This window comes from Lagopus leucura, unplaced genomic scaffold, assembly GCF_019238085.1.
Source record: "Lagopus leucura isolate 7727_CA_CO unplaced genomic scaffold, USGS_WTPT01 Super-Scaffold_73, whole genome shotgun sequence".
In the NCBI taxonomy this organism is placed as follows: Eukaryota; Metazoa; Chordata; class Aves; order Galliformes; family Phasianidae; genus Lagopus; species Lagopus leucura.
In genome coordinates this window covers 76,404,513-76,421,652 of record NW_024962252.1, presented here as the reverse complement: position 1 = coordinate 76,421,652, position 17,140 = coordinate 76,404,513, and the positions used below count along the sequence as shown (strand labels likewise).

At 38.4% G+C, this 17,140-nt stretch overlaps 1 protein-coding gene across 4 annotated transcripts in view; it reads right to left on the bottom strand.

Moving 5' to 3' along the window:
* Positions 1-489: 489 nt before the first annotated feature.
* Positions 490-17,140, bottom strand: part of PPP1CB (protein phosphatase 1 catalytic subunit beta) — a 29,807-nt gene continuing 13,156 nt past the window's right edge. For all 4 annotated transcript variants that reach the window (XM_042879184.1, XM_042879175.1, XM_042879169.1 and 1 more), the window contains 6 exons: positions 15,751-15,981; positions 15,305-15,409; positions 7,795-7,866; positions 4,352-4,503; positions 2,689-2,823; positions 490-2,253 (listed from right to left, as the gene is read on the bottom strand). In XM_042879184.1, coding sequence (XP_042735118.1) covers positions 2,149-2,253; positions 2,689-2,823; positions 4,352-4,503; positions 7,795-7,866; positions 15,305-15,409; positions 15,751-15,981 — 800 coding nt within the window. In that variant the 3' untranslated portion in view covers positions 490-2,148. The remainder of the gene's footprint in view (positions 2,254-2,688; positions 2,824-4,351; positions 4,504-7,794; positions 7,867-15,304; positions 15,410-15,750; positions 15,982-17,140) is intronic.

Sequence of the window (17,140 nt, the reverse complement as noted above, 5' to 3'; positions counted from 1 at the left end):
CAGGTACTCACATAAATGGAGCCATATATACCTAGTCTTTTCATGATACAGAAGATATTACTCCAGAAACTAAGGAAAAAGACAGAAAAGTCAATTCAGTTGATGGGTAACGTTCTGGAAAAATGCTGGCAAAAAAAAGCATTTTCAAAACTTGCAAACCTGAATCTCAAGTAAGCAATGACTTCAGAGCATGAAGTTACCTCATCAAGGCTTAAGGAACAGATCTGAATTACCTCATCACACACCAACACTGCATTCACTCACTCTCCTGTCATCAGTGACTTTCAAAAGAAACGTCTGAGCAGTATTGCATGTAATCTACCTCTATATTTTATACTGCATTAAACCGGTGCTTGCTTCAAAACACGGTAACTTAAACTACTGTTCAATAACAGACCAATCCAATATACATCAGCAATGTGTATGTTGCATTAAAAAAAAATTCCACACTTGAGAGCAAATAGTAGTAAAATAACCAGACAGACTTCATTCAAATGAATTAGACAACTTTTACTAAATGAAAAAACTACATTTAAAATATGCATTTAAAACAAAAATGGAATTAGAAAAGACTTAAATCCATTTTGAAGAACTTGCTCACTGTGTCAGAAAGCAATATAACTCTTGCATTATATAATGTGCCAGTTCATAAAATGCAAGTTACCAGAATTCTCAATTTAACGTTTTCAAAGACAATACTGAAGTCGAGATTTTCACATCTACTGATGCACACTTAGAATGGTATAAATCTGAAGCCTTCCCCCAAAGAATCTTACAAATTCAACAATATTCAGTAAAAGCTTTTGTGTTTATATCCAATAAGTATTGCATCCTAAAGCATCACAGATCCGTGCCTTTCGTTTCTCTCTCTATACTTTGTATCTTTTCTATATCTTGCCATTTACCAATGTTTACCCCTTTGAGAAAGGAGAGAACTGAAAAGAAATACTGCATAACTCTCAATCATGTACAGAAATTATTGCTACTATAGTACACTACAAAGCAGAAGTCTATACAATAGTATATGAAATTTGATCATGAAAATCCAAAGGATAAAATCTTGAGTGACATAAGCCTTACAATCATGTTGGACATTCATTTAGCAGTTTTAGCTCACTACTAGTAAGCTGGCCTATTGTCCATTGGTGAACATCCATTTAAATACACCCTCTTATGAAAAAGAATGTCAGCTTTCAAAGGCTTAGCAAATAAGGATCTTCATGTTCTGTGGAACTACGTAAAATGAATTCTGATACAGGTAGGGAGTTACCAGTTACCTGGAAGCTAAGCATGCCAAAGGTGTTTCATGCTAATAAAACTAAAGCCAAGGTACCACATAATCAAGTTACCAACTAATAGGCAATACCATTTTTGTCCTAAGTTAAATGATGTGCCATAGCACAGTGTAATGTCAATAATTTAAAACAGCGTAGTGTACAAATTAATTGTGTGGCAGTTTAAGTTAAAAAGTCAAGGCAGGTTTTCCTATCTCAACTTACGTTGGCTGTCAAGCTGTCCAGTCTGGGCATGTCGGTAATAATTTGCCTTTTAATCACTACCATACTCTCAACCTTGCATTATAATGGGGCACATATTCGAGCGGCACTACTATGAATAACATGAGGATAGAGGGAGGATAAGAGATCAACAGATCTTCTAATTCCTTTCCATATTTCAATTTCAAAGAGAGCCAGGGAATATGACCAGATACCATATTCGCATCATTCTAGCTACAAAATAACCAAAGTAAAAGCAATCAAGCAACAATAAGACCACATTACACAAATGGAACATCATGCTCTCATCTGGTTTAACTATCACATCAAGTTTTAACTGGGATGTTGGTCAACTTTAAAAACTGTGGTAAGTGTGAATATGCAGTTGCAATAGGTTTTTTAATTTTTAATTTTATTTTTTACTCTATGCTGGATATTAGAAGTTGGAGCTATACTTGTTACAATACAGTGTCGCACATCTTTCTACTAGAAAAATTAATAAAGATCCTTTACCCGTCTCTTTAAGTTAAACGTGTGACATCATAAAGGGTGTCAAATGGCTGGATGGTTTTACAGTGCACACTTATTATATACTGTAATATGGAGTTTTGTCCTTGACAGATCTGATGGTTTTTCTACATTATTCCTTTCTTCACCTCTTCTTCGGTGGATTAGCTGTGCGAGGTGGAGTGACTGGACGCCCAGAATTCAGTCCACCATACTGGTACTTGGCTTTCTTTTCAGATGGCTTCAATATCTTAGAGAAAATAAAGAAGTTCTTTTGAGTCAGTGACAGCTGAGAACATTTCAAATACCCTTAAGTCAATGTGAGGCCTCATTCAGAAAGAACAGGGTGGGGGAGGAGTAGAAATCATAACATGACCGTACAAGTTCCTGAATCCTACAGACAACAGCACTAAGAAAACTGTTTCTAACCTCTAGTTCCACCATTTTACTGTGGTGGAAGGGAAAAAAGAAAAGGAGCTCAAAATATCGCATCCAAGGAGGAGTAAGGAATAAAATTCGAGCAGAATAACCGCACTAAATGAGTGCCATCCACCCAATCGTGGATGATAAACAAATTACTCAAATAACACTGAAATGAGCATGGAAACAGAGGCAACAACAAATACTAACACCTCACACACAGTCCAACACTTAAAGGAACACTGAATGTACAAATGCATCATACCTGAAAGGAACACATCAGAGTTTCGTCCACACTCATCATGCCACCTGCATTGTCAAACTCTCCACAATAATTTGGAGCTGAGAATAAGGTGACCAACTGCCGTTTAGCAAAGAATTCATATCCATCTTCAACCACCTGTCAACATCAGAAAAATTAATATAGCTCACAAAAACCAAAAGATGCATTTGGAAGAAAAAGGCAACTTATAAGGCAAACAGTCCTTCTACTGAAGACACAAGAATTCAGCAAAAATGTATTTTATCTCTGTCTTTAAAGAGGACAGATTCACTCTATCTGAACAGTGAGTGCCAAATCAAGTAGATTTAACTGTCTGACTATCCTAATATTAGATATGCATCAGTTTCACTGTTGATATCATTGTACTTGGAAGTCAGTTTACACACTGTCAGTTTAAGGAATTCCAGTGTTTTGTTTATATGCAAACTTGGATACATTTGACCTACGGGCTCAGAGCACAAAAGGTCCACATATCATCTTAACTGCAACGGTAACCATGAACTTTCACTTGCAGTACAGTGATGGTCCTACAAAACTTCAGAGTAGCCAAGTACAGGCTTTTGACAACTTTGATGGTTTAAAAGCAAGCTGGTTCTGCTGCGCTTTCTCTAAGAGCACAAAACACTCTTAAAATACTGCAAAGCAGCACAATACATCAGCTAAGGATATTCCCACTTCCCTAGAATAGAACCTTAACATAATAGACTGAAAGTGATGCACAACAGAAAACTGCAGACTTCAGTCGAACACCAGTCTTTTGAAAGATGTCATACTTTTATAAAGAGCTGAAGCATCTGTATGAATACAAAGATACTAATGGTAATCACTGTGCAGTTGAGACATCTTAGCAACTGTTCTACACACTAATATTTTCAATTGTTTTTAGCAGTAAAACCCTAAGAATGCAAGTGTTCTGACAGAGCATTTGAGTTTAACTAACAAAATTAAAAACCTATTTTTCCTTCACAGGATGCCAGAGCTTTTAAGATCAACTAAATAATAAAACTGGAACATTACACACAAAACTGAAACCCAATGCCCACCTAAGCAGGACATTTGCTTAAAATCACTTCCTAAAAATTGCAAACAAATAGCCTAAAGATTGTCCATGCCTAAACCAGTTCTGTTTTCTGCGTATTTCAGCAAGTAAAACAAGCCTATGCCAAAGTACTCTATAACTAAATTGAAGGCAAAGTTTATGTCCAGACCTGTTTGTAGAAATGTTCAAGAATTACTAAATACCTTCATAAAGACAAGCAGAGATAGTTATCTAGTAGCTGTGGCTTAAAGCATGTAATACTGAAGTAAATTCAGTAATGCAGAACTCAAACTTGTGTCATTCTCAAATTTACTTTGCCACTTCTAAACTACATATTTCACCTCTAGTATTAACATACAGTAGTTTAACAGTAAGCAGATGAGACACAGATCTGAGGAAATCTAATGTTAACATTTTACTTAATTGACATGAGATAGTCACTTCAGTGAGCAAACAAGATGCAGACTTACAGTTCCTTTATTAGGAACATTTTGTTTTTCCTAGAAGTAAAGCAATACAAAATAAGTTTAAATACATGCTACACATAACCAATATCAAACACACACGAAGTCTAGAAGTTTTAAGCAGTAACAGAATCATTCCTACCTGGTGAGCTCGACAGATCAAATCCAAATCGTGACGATTCAGAAATTTACTGACCACATCAGCACCAAAAGTGAAAGAGACCCCGCGATCATTCTCACCCCAACCTTGCACATCTTTGTCTGGGTCAGACCACAGCAGGTCACATAGTAAGCCTTTGAAAAATAACGCAAGTGAAGATATTAGTCTTAAGAGGGCAAACACAAGTAAAATAGATTTACTGTAATCGCCAGAGCAGCTTTCCTAGAAAACAAAACACACCCTAGCAACAAATTCAGCAATATCTGAATTTTGACTCAGGCAAGATGGTCTGCCCAAGTCTGGAGAATACAGCAAGGTTTTTTTTTCCTTTAAAAATGATGGTACCTTGAGATGAAAAAATCAAAACCAAAGAACTCTGAAATAATATTTACTTGTAACATTCAGCATATTTACACAGAGCATTTGAGGAATTTAAAAAACAATGCAGAGCAGCAAATTTTCAAAGGCAACCACCAACTTCACAGCTTGCCAAGCAGCTGAGTTTGACAGACACACTGAACTGTCGAATCCTATGCAGGACCAGTCAGAAAAAACAACAGAAATTTGTACCAGAAACTTCTGAACATGAAACCTTTCTTACCATACATGAAGAACCTTGACTGACTAAATCAAAACTTAATTTCATTTTCAGCATGGTTGAACCGCCATGATTTTTTTAAGAAGTCTCATGCCAAACAGTTTGGAACCTAAATTCAAGTAATTAAATCTTTATTATTTTAACATTGGTGAATGCCTTTTCCCAGCTGCCAACAAGAGGTCAACTAACACTGGAGTTAAATTTTGTGCTAAAGATGATCCTTTAGTCCAGTTGCAACGCCTCAGGCCAATAAGCTGCAATACAAACAAACCAAAAAGCATTCAAACTTTATCTCAATTGACATGAAACTGTACTCTCTCTGCCTCTGATGACTAACCCTTAAGTATTTAAGCAATTAAGTGCACTGTTTCACAACCAAAAGTAGGAATCAGCTGGCTTTGCTACCAAGAGTTCAAAATTTGATTTCAGTGTAAGCCAGGTTATAAGCTACACAAAATATTGAAGACATTCTTCTTTACAAAGCAAGATCTGCAAGTTATAATCAAGCACAGCTATCGATAGAAATAGTGCTACTATTTTATTTTCATATCCAGCTATCAAGTTGGTCTTTGGCGACACAGAGACATCTTTAACAGAGACCAGCACTTTGCTTTTAGAAAACAACTCCAAGTATGAACAACTGCCTTTTAAATCAGGTATCTACCTCAAAACAATCTGCTGAATACAGACTGCATTTTAAAATGATTTTACTGAAATTTAGTCCTATGCTGAATATGTTTTTCACAAGTTTCACTGCAGCACCTGCTGTTTTCTTAGCTGGGATTTCCAACAAGTGGCAGAAGCTGCCAGTCTGAACTACTTAGAAGTACTTCCTTTTCTACTGCCCCACCAAGATACCAATCTTCACAGTCACACACAGAAAAATACAAATCTGTCCTATAATCTTTAATAGCTGTGTAACAGAATCCTGCAAAAAGTTAGTCTCACATATACAACTGAACTATGCCAGTCAGATGAGTTTATTTTTAATAGCAATACCTACCATTACAATAGCTTAGGCTGACTGGAAGAATGTAACACAGTAGACATGAGATATTCAAGATTACACAAAAGAGGGAGCTACAGGTTCCCAGTATGTGAACAGTCAGCAATGTTAACCAAAATAAATAAATATATATATACCTAAGTATTTTGTGAGGGTTAAGTAGTACTCTTGAAGGCAACTGATTCAAGTCACTGTAAGAAGTTAAATTTGGATAAGTAGCTTCTAAACACCATGAAAAAGCCATGAAAATAAAAGGTCTTTAAACTGCAGTTGAGATTGGAATGGCTTTTTCTATCACACTAGAAGAAACCATTGTAATGATCTAATCTTATCAGCACAAGCCACAAAAACATCTAATAATTTTTGCATCGATGGGAGCCATCCCTCTACAAACAGCTTTCAAAGACCTCAACTCTCATGGTGAGACTGCTTCAGTTTACTTTCTGCAAGATTTGTTTCCGTTCAGTCATATTTAACGGCTTCCATCAGTAGGCCCAAAAGAACAAATCCTTCAACATCCCTGCCATTTTAGCTCTACTGGAAAACATCTGTCTGCTTCTGAAAACCAAATGAAGACAGTAAATCAGTGATCAAAAGCTTCACAGCTCCCCCCACAGCCCTCTTTTTCTTTTTCCTTTAAACTCCCTATGCTTATTTTTAGGAGGTACTAAGAATACATCACTTTAGATGAGTGTCCATGGAAACTGGAACTACAAGGGCAAGGGCATTCCTGAAGCGGGGGTGGCTCAAGCAGGAGCATCAGCCTGTTGAATAAAACTACCTCTTCTGAAAGCTCCGATAAATGTAAAGTTTGACTCATTTGTAATGGCATTTACGTTGATATGGAGTGAACTATAAATAGTGTAAGAGGAAGAACTTCAAGTGCCATTTATACTACAGAAACACTCATTTACCAGTCTAGTAATGCATCTGTTTCAAGTGTGCATATACCATCTTGCAAAGAAGTGTAGTTGATCGAGGTGCAGTAGACGGATTAAAATCAGACCCTGGATTACTCCTATGCACCAGCACTGAAGACATTACAGGAAACAGAATTTTTCTTTTCCAAGGTTTAACTATAACATCGTTTCAAACAAGAAAAAAAAAAAGAAAAGCTTTGAACGTGATATTTCCTCTAAGTTAACTTCAGGCTATTGTTGAAAACAACACGTAAAATCTCACTGTATTGCTTGACAGCTTTTTTAATCCTCTAGTAATAAATCTGGAATAAATGGGACACTAAAGAAGATGTTTAATACCATTCAAAAAGAGAACAGAAAGCATTGGTAATTTGCATTCACTATCTATAAGCAAAATACAATCTCTTAGCAAAAGAAAGTTTCAAGACTACTCAATGACACAAGCAATGTAATTCCAATGACAGTAAAGTTGAAGAAGGAGATTCTACTAGTTAGACGGGGAAGACATGTTTCTACTGGGATCAGGTACAGAGAGGCTCAAACATTTCAAATAATACTCCGCAACCTTTAAACAATTATGTTGATATATTAAAAAGTTTGGGTGTGTCTAATCAAGGCAAGAAAAAGAATGAATTGTTTAGTTTTATTTGAACATCTAAGTTTGCTTTAAGGCAGGCGTGGATAGTTTGTTATGATAAGCAATAACAACGTGGGCAGTAACCCCTAACAGTATCAGTTAACTGAGTCATCACGAGGAACAAGATTCACGTTCTGCACAGAAATTAAGCAATACTGTAGTGAAACAGAGTTAATGACTTCAGCCACTGCATTGCCTGTACAGGAATTGATTAAACCTACTTCATCTCAAACACCCATTTATTGTGAACTCCAAACCACTCACCTGTGTCAGGAACATCTGTAGGTCTCATAATTCTCCGGATCTGCTCCATTGACTGGAGATCTGGAGACAGTCCTGTAAGAAGAAAAAAATCCAAGTGATTTATATACATATTTTACCTGTTAGAAAGGATTCCAGAGAACAAACAGGTTTAAAAGACAGATCATCCATTGTTTCCACTGCAATACAAACAAAAGATTGTTCTCACTAAGACCACTAGGCTCCCAAACAGTAACACAAGTGAAATTAGTGAGGTGCTTTGTTTTCCTACTGTGATTTCAGCCATACATAGAATTCTACAGGTAAGTAGATTCACTTCAATAGCCCATTAGACAGAAAACCACTGAAGGACAATTTTCCCATTATCTTACACAAGTAAAACAGATGCAGATCTGTGCAACCAATTTACTTTTAAAAAGCCAAAGAAAAGTATAACACATCCAGCTTTAAAACACCATTAGGAAAAGCAGCCAGCAGGTATGACTTACATCTCATTCAACTGACAACACTATTTCAAAATGTTGCCACACACTGAAAGGCTGGAGCACCTTCCCTATGAGGGCAGGCTGAGAGAGCTAGGGCTCTTCAGCCTAGAGAAAGATCTGGGGGAACCTTCTAGCAGCCTTCCAGTACCTGCAAGGGGCCTACAGGAAAGCTGGAGAGGGACTTCTAAGGGCATGTAGTGACAGGATGAGGAGAAATTGCTTTAAACTGAAAGAGGGTAGATTTATCCTAGACAGTAGGAAGAAATTCTTGTGAGGGTGGTGAGACATTGAAATGGGCTGCTCAGCAAGGTTGCAGATACCCTCTCCCTGGAGGTGGTCAAGGCCACACTAGATGGGGCTGTGAGCAACCTGGACTTGTGGCAGGTGCCCCTGCCTACAGCTGGGGAATTGGAACTACATGATCTTAAAGGTTCCTTCCAATCCAAACCATTCTGCGATTGCATCAGTTGAGCAGCAGCCAATGGACGCTGTAAATGAATAATAGATTTTGCAATTGCAATAAATCATGAGCACAAAAGGTAGTAATCTACTACAGCTCAGCTGCTTAGTCATTCATAAAACCACAATGTTGATTATTAAAGTCGCTGATCATAAAGAACACACCTCTTTTTGTATAGTTTCACCCTATTAATATTTAATTGCAGCAAATGATGGGGTTACCAAGTTGCTCTGAACTCTTCAGGTACATGCTCCCTCCAGAACTGTTTTTACTTAAGGCATACAGGCATAAAAAAAGACTACTGGATGGATGCACTAGCGCATTAACATGACATTAACTAAAGGTTCTGAAGTGAGTAAAATATTTATATCACTTAGGCTAAGACCACCTCGTTAAGGAAGCCACAAATTTGAAAAGAGCATTTAGTTCTGACATACAATAAAACATTTTTTATACTAGCAAGTCATAACCATTTTACTCAGTCCAGAATTTTGAGCATAACAAGAAATCTGTCACTCGAAAGGAACTGCTACGTAACATAATCTCAGCTGACATCTAGGATAGGACAATAGCAATGGATACATTGGATGAACAGAGACTTCAACATATTTGATGTAAGGAAGGATTTGAGAAATTTTTCCAGTATTAAGATTTTAGATGATTTTTATTGAAGTGGTCTTCTCATAAAAGCCTTCTATCCACATCAGCTTGCCAAAACCATCTTCATGATAATACCCTTGAGGTTGTGAAGGATGGCAGAAAATCTAACTTTAGATAACGCATCAAAGGAGTTTTAGTCTATTACAAAACAATACAGGGAGAAAAACAAATTCAAATCGACAATCAGCTTCTAAACTTTGACCCACTTCTCCCTCCCCAAATCTGATCCATTTGCATGTAGATTACCTTAGCACAAAGGTGTGTGAGTTCTAGGAACTACCACACCCTGAGATAGTAATGGGCAATCTCAGTTAAGTACAGCCAGTTTGTGACCTTCTTTGGTGTTACAGCTCCAAGCATCTCAGGTTACACCCAAAACATGGAAGTTTTTCAAAAGAAAAATTCTAAGTCATGTCTCAACCCTGTAGCTGTTAAGTTCTACATTATTTTACATTGCTGTAAAATCCTAAAAACCCAAGAAACTACCTGAATGTTTGTAGACCTCTTCATGGCTTATCAAGAGGCCGTTTGTCCCCAAAGTAATATTTCCTTTGCACAAACATGAATAACTCGTGCCTGAAATTCACATCTATGGACAAAAATTGTGCACAATCAGCATCAAATGAAGGAATTACAGAGGCAAACCGGTTGCTGAAAGTCAGGTCAAGTTGTTACTTCTACAGTGATTGCTACAAACCATGTATTGAAAATAAACACAACTGACTTAAGCTGTCCTGTCAGAATGACAGATAAGCATTCAGCATACAGTCTTTTTGAGGTGTAAGAGCACACCTTTCCTAATGGAAAACAGAAGCAAGTTATTACTCATGGCAGACTCATCAAATTCAGGCCACAGATTTAAAACTACTCATCAGGTAGAGCTAGTAAGGTAAGACTGATTGTTATACACTTTTACATAATAATCCAGAAAGCTCCTCTGCTCTTTGGATACTACATATGAGAATCAAGACTCCTTGCATCATGTCAGTAACGTCACGGTCTTATCTATCGTACAATCTTATGTATATCTACTAAACTGACACGAATAACATCTTAGAGCTTAAACAGTCAGACAAATGTGTTCAGTCAACATAAAACTACAGCACAGCATGTAATCACAAAAGGATATAATCACAAACATGCTCCAAAAATTAGAACTAGAATATGGTGTCAAAGAGAACAATACTGTATATCACACAAAGCAGAGTAAAAGGGAGAAGGTGGGAATGGTTATGGAATGAGCTTTAATAAGGTGAGATGAAGATCAAAGTCAGAAGTAGTCTTTGTTTCAGAAGTGAGGACAGCTTTGAAAAATAAAGATAAAACACTAAATCGAAACACAAGAAAGTTTCAACCTAGAGAGAAGAAGGAGGCAAGCTGAAAGAATATTTGGAAAGATCCTTAGAAAGCAAGAACATTTGGAGACAGGAATGGCAGGAAAGGTTTGATTACATTGTGATATCTAGGAGAAATAGCTGACTTAGGATTTCAAACTACTGTAGAAGTCTACTGGGATAAATTAGGTGCCTTTATTTACTATGCTATGCAGTTTTGCAAAGTTTTATGATGTATCCCATCAGACAACATTTTTTAAAGAAACTATGCAAAAATGCACAATATAGTAAAGAAAAAAAAAAAAAAAGCACTACCTTTTATCTACCTGCTAGCTTCAACCTCCAGCAGAGTTAGTGTTGTTGACTCAATGTTTACTACGGTAGTAACATCATGAAAAGGTGTTGACAGTCCATGACTTCAGGGAATCTGGAATGTAGTTTGGACAGGGTTGGAAGAGAGCAGAAAAAGGGCAAAGCTTAAGTGCTGAATGTCCACTTTCATTGATTAGGAGCACACAGCACGTTTCAGAAGCTTTTCACTTGATTTCACAGCCAAAGATAAGCTGTGATTGGCAGTGTCCAGTATTTCAGGTACAGGTGAAACCTGTACAAGTTTAAGTGACAATTAATATGAGAAACAGAATTTACTGTTCTATTGAATAAGGGGATCCTTAAAGCATACATGTAAAATTTTCCAGCTTCCTTAAAGAAGCAGTGAACCCCCCCACTATACCAGTATTCCTTTTTCTTGACAATAACTTGCTAGGCTTCTTGTTCATAATTCACGTTTGATACTTGTGTGTATATGCAGCTTCATCACAGAATACAGTATTCTACTTGACCTTCTAAGTACCCTTCGTGACTTTCTACCATCTGAGCTTAATTACTCACCTAAAATATCTCAATATTTTATCACCTTTTTTTCCTACTGTTCCAAAATAAAATAAAATAAAATAAAATACAATAAAGTACAAGGATGGCAAAGAAATATATTTCAAAAAAGTATGACTTACAACGGCTTCCTTGGTGCATAAGAGATTTTGTACAAAGGCTGCTCTGAAAGCTACGCCTCCTTCTTTTATTCTGTTGGCTTATGATCTAAGAGGAGAAGTTGGTGATATGGCAACAGAGGTTGAACATTCCCATTAATAGTTACATTTTTGTTGCCATACGATACATGTCAGCAGAGGGGCAGTCTGACAAAGTGGCACATCATATGGAATTGCATATCATAAAATGGTTTGAATTCTAATGGACCCTTAAGATCACCTAGTTCCAACCCTCCTACAATAGGCAGGGGCATCTCCCACCAGAGCAGGTTGCTCACAGCCCCATCCAGCTTGGCCTTGAATGCTTTCTTTTTTTTGGGGGGTGGAGGGAAGGAAGATAGGGACATCTACAACCTCTTTGGGTAACCTGCTCCAGTGTCTCACCACCCTCACACTAAAGAATTTCTTCCTACTATCTCAGATAAATCAACTCTCTTTAAGTTTTAAACCACTTCCCCTTGTCCAGTTACTACATGCCCTTAGAAGTCGTCCGCCCCCAGTTTTCCTGCAGGCCCCCTTCAAATACCAGAAAGAGGCTTCTCTAAGATCCCCTCAGAGCCCTCTCTCCCTGAGGCTGAAGAGCCCCAGCTCTCTTAGCCTGCCCTCGTAGGGTAGTTGCTCTAGCCTCCTGATTATCTATGTGGCCCTATTCTGGACCTGCTCTAACAGCCGCCAGTCCTTTGCCTGTTGAGGGCCCCAGAACTGGACACAGTACTGCAGGTAGGATCTCAGGAGAGCAGAGTAGAGGGGCAGAATCAACTCCCTGCATCAGCTGGCCATGATTCTCTCCATGCCAGAATACAGTTGGCCTTCTGGGCTTCAAGCATATGTTGCTGACTCATTAAATCTTTCATCAACTGACACTCCCAAGCCCTTCTCCACCCAACCTCTATTTGTGCTTGCAACTGCCTCGACCTAGGTGCAGGACCTTGCACTTCACCTTGTTGAACTTCATGCAGTTGGCATGGGACCAACTCTCAATTCTGCCCAGATCCCTTTGAATGGCATCACTTCCCTCTCGTGTGTCAACTGTACCACCGAGCTTCGTGGCATCTGGAAGCTTCTTGAGGGTACTCAGTCAATTTCACATGTGAAGCAAAGGTGTCTCACTGAATACCTCCATGTGATAAAAAGAGCACCCACTGACATTTGCTGAACATTTATGAAGACCAAATGGTGGACGTTAGCACAGCGAGGCAATGAGTGGTGTGTTTCAGCAGTAGCAACAGTGTCATGAAAGACAAGTCATGTTCCAGACAGCCATGCACAGCTGTCATACCACAAAAATGAGGAGTACCTTGATCAGCTCAATTACGTGAATTACAGCCAGGGAAAATACATACAGAGCTGAATACCGGCTTCAGTGCATCGGAAACTATGGTGGGAACACTGGAACACTGCAAAACTTATACCAGGTGGCCCCCATGAATGCTCTCACATCAACAGGAAGAACAAATCCATCAGGACAAATACTAGGCTGAAGGTGACAGTTTCGCAGATCATGTCATTACTGGTGACAAGATGTGGTGTCACCACTGTGAGCAACAGTCATAACAGCAGTCCATGAGTGGTGACATGATTCCCCATCAAAGAAAAAGTTCAAAATGCAGCTCTCAGTTGGTAAAGTGAAGTGCACTGTGTTTTTTTTTTAGAATAGGAAAGGGGTGACTCTCCTGGATTTCCTGGAAACTGGAGAAGCCACATCAACTCTGCTGCATCCCAACGTAGACTAAACTGAAGGCTCCAGCTTCTGGAGTCAGGTGAGAGAAGAAAGTTCCTCTTGCCAGGCCCCATATAATTCTCAACAGCGTGGAGCACACTGACAATCTTGGCTGGACTGTCCCTACAGCATCCACCATATAGCCCAAATTTGGCACCTTGAGACTTTCATCTGTTTGGGCCGATAAAAGATGCATAGGCAACATTTTCTTTGCTATGACAGCACTGTTGCTGCTGTGCAACATTGGGTCACCTCCACTGGTGCAAGTTTTTATTTATTTTAAACAAGTGCAGCATTTAAGGCTCTTGCTCATTTCTGGAAAAAGCGTGTAGCTAATAGTACTGTGCTAAAAAACAGTGTTTCATTGCTGAAAGTTTGCTTTATCAAGTACTGCCACTGTGCTTTTTTTATCTGCTGTAGTTTCCATGGGAATCAATGGGAGGCATTACTTTCAGAGCAACCTATAAATCCTCCTTGTAATTGCAACCTTTAGCTCCTAAGACAAGTACCAGTTAAAAAAGAACAAAAGATCCCCCACCCGTCAATGGAGAAAAAAGTAATTTCCCTAACACATCAATGCCACCTGGATGCTGCTATAGACTCAGATGTCTACCACTGTGTTAGTTTTGGATTTACAAAGGAAAGCTAACACCAAGTCATGCTTAAGACTGATAAGCTTAGAGTAGCAGGCACTGAAGGCAAAACCTGTCAATACAGAATACAAGTGTAGGCTGGATCACTCCATACAGGCACAACCCTCAGAGGAACTTGAATAAAGGCAGGGCAGCAGTCATCAATACAATATCACAGTTCAGAGAAATCTGCACAAGAATTTTGGTTAAACATTATTTCTAAATCCTATTGGAGCTGTTCAAACCAAGTCTCCGCAGAGTGCTCACAGTTTCTGCTCACCTCCTTGGCAATGCAGATATGATACCACACCAATTCTGGATCAAGCTGCTAAGAAAAGAAGGCAGTTGCAAAGATAGATGGAAAACAGTGGGATAGTTCTTGCCACTACAGAAGTAGTTTGTAAGCACTGTCAGTTGTTCAAGTTGTTGGAACAGTACTCTACAAGGTCCCAGATTCCTCTAAGCATCACCAACCAGCAAAACATGGGGTGTTTCCTTTGACAAAGAGTGCCTGAGTTAAGTCCCAGTGTGGGAAGAAGTTAAAGCTTTCTTGCAAATCAAACACCTTTTTTTCCCCACTACAAGAACTGTATAGCAATGGGACAGGTGACCAGAATGTACGTTTTCCAACAGTCGATGTCCTTTGGTGTCGGAGCCATGATTGATCCCATCCAATGTCAAATGATGAAACTCATGATTATGAATTCAATGATGAAGTGATGATTATGTGGTCTCAGGGGTCTCTTCCACCAGCATCCTACAAAACCAGCTAAAGAGACCAAGACCACAGAGCTGCGGTTACTTGTGAAGCTTTTTCTTTCACTTCACAGCTAGGGATTCCAGTATCTGCTGTGCATCGGTAAATAGTTTTGGCAACAAGTCATGAAGCAAACATCAGGCATGAATTCTCATGTTCAGAATCCTCCAAAGAGGGATATGTATTGACAGGAATACTTAGATGCATTTGCCCTTCTGAGACAAGTGGTCATTTATGACTGGAAAGCACAACACCTGTTGGCTGCCAGATGTACAGAAAAATGCAAGACAACAACAACCTTTGCAGACAATATACATCATCGGCTAAAAAGGAAGTATGCACATTCACTCAATTTGATACAAAATTAATCCAAAGAACATGTTAGACACAGCCTTTAAAAGTAGTCATCCATTTACCTCCATGACAGCAGAAGATCTTCTCATCCACAATGGCTGCAATAGGCAGACAATTAAAGCAGTCTGTGAAGGTCTTCCAGAGCTTAATGTTAAACCTCCGCTTACCTACAACAACAGTGTGAGAGATGAGGAAAAGATGACTATTTTCTTAAAGCCAGCCTGCAATATATATCACAACCCGATCAAGGATGTAAGCTGTCTTCACAGCTTTATTTCTAAAACCTGAGTACACTTAGAGACTCCTACAATACCATTTCAAGGACAACAGAATAGAAAATAATTTTAAGTTTAATATCCTTTTGATGTGCACTTCCAGAAAGTTTCAAAGCAGGTTCACAGAGCACTGAAATTCTTACAGCATATGAATCATGAGTCATTACTGTAAGTACTTCCAAAACACAGTATGAATATACATCAGGCTTTCAGAAGAAATAGGTCTAACTTACATTCATCATAGAATCCATAGATCCGGTTGATGCTAGCACACTCGTGATTTCCTCTTAAGAGAAAGAAGTTCTCTGGGTACTTGATTTTATATGCCAGAAGTAGGCAAATTGTTTCCAGAGACTGTTTGCCTCTGTCTACATAATCTCCAAGGAAAAGATAATTTGCTTCTGGTGGGAATCCTCCATATTCAAATAGTCGAAGCAAATCTGTATACTGACCATGAATATCACCTGAATAAAGATGTTTACCAAGGGTTAGTGCAACAATGTAAAGAGCAGACACATCAAGAGCTTAAATTAATTACTTAATAGGGGATGGTGGGGAAAAAAAAAAAATAATAAAAATAAAAATAATAAAAAAAAAAAAAAAAAAAAAAATCAACATTCTCCCTTAAAAACAGACTGACAATAGGTACCAGAAAAGCGAAAACTATGTTATAAACTCCTAGAATGGCCTGGGTTGAAAAGGACCACAGTGATCATCTTGTTTCAGCCCCCCTGCCATGTGCAGGATCAGTGTTACTATGTTACACTACAAAACCAAGGACTTACTAAATGCAACTAACTCGCTATTCACAGAACTATTAAGTCAGTTGGGACACTACGAAAATCTGAAAAACCAAAGCTAAAGAAGTTATCAAACTATGCTTAAGCTTTCCAACCACGCTCTCATCTGGTCATATAGAAATGAAGTCAGAAAGACAGTCAGCAATTAAAACACCATAGCACATCGCATCAGACTAAGCAGAAGTTACCTGTGAGTTGCCCATAAGGTCAAAGGTGGTACCAAAGCTCTACAGTAACTTGTACAGTAGATGTGATATTTCAGCTGACAGTAGAACTCATTAACATTAACAAAAGTGACTGAATGCAAAACGATAACTAAGAAACCTTCACTAAAAGCTGTATGCTGATAATACAGATCATCTCTTGATCCCTTACACTAAACATGTCATCAATACATTTTCAACTGTGCTGTTTGTCCCGTGGCAAAATACCTGTCTTCATTAAACCTAGTAATTTTCCAGTAGAGAACTAGCCTCCATGACTATAGCAAACAAGCAAAATTAACAAACAAGATATCTCCATATGCCTACAATTTGTTTCAGAATCTCAGACCAAACAAAAAGACCTTCACATCTTGTGTGGAACTGTGTACCCCAGTAGTGACATGATGCTTTATTCCCCTTTATCTTTCCATGAGAAGCTCAATACAATTTTCTTCCAGCAGACAATGCTTTTAATTATTTCTTGCTCAAGGAGGGGATTTACATCCTACTTTCCTTTTAAGAATGAACATTATCCACTACCCAACTGCAGGCCCTCTCAAGTTCTACCAGCCAACATCATTTATGCATACACTACAAGAAGAATTCCTACAAGAAATCAA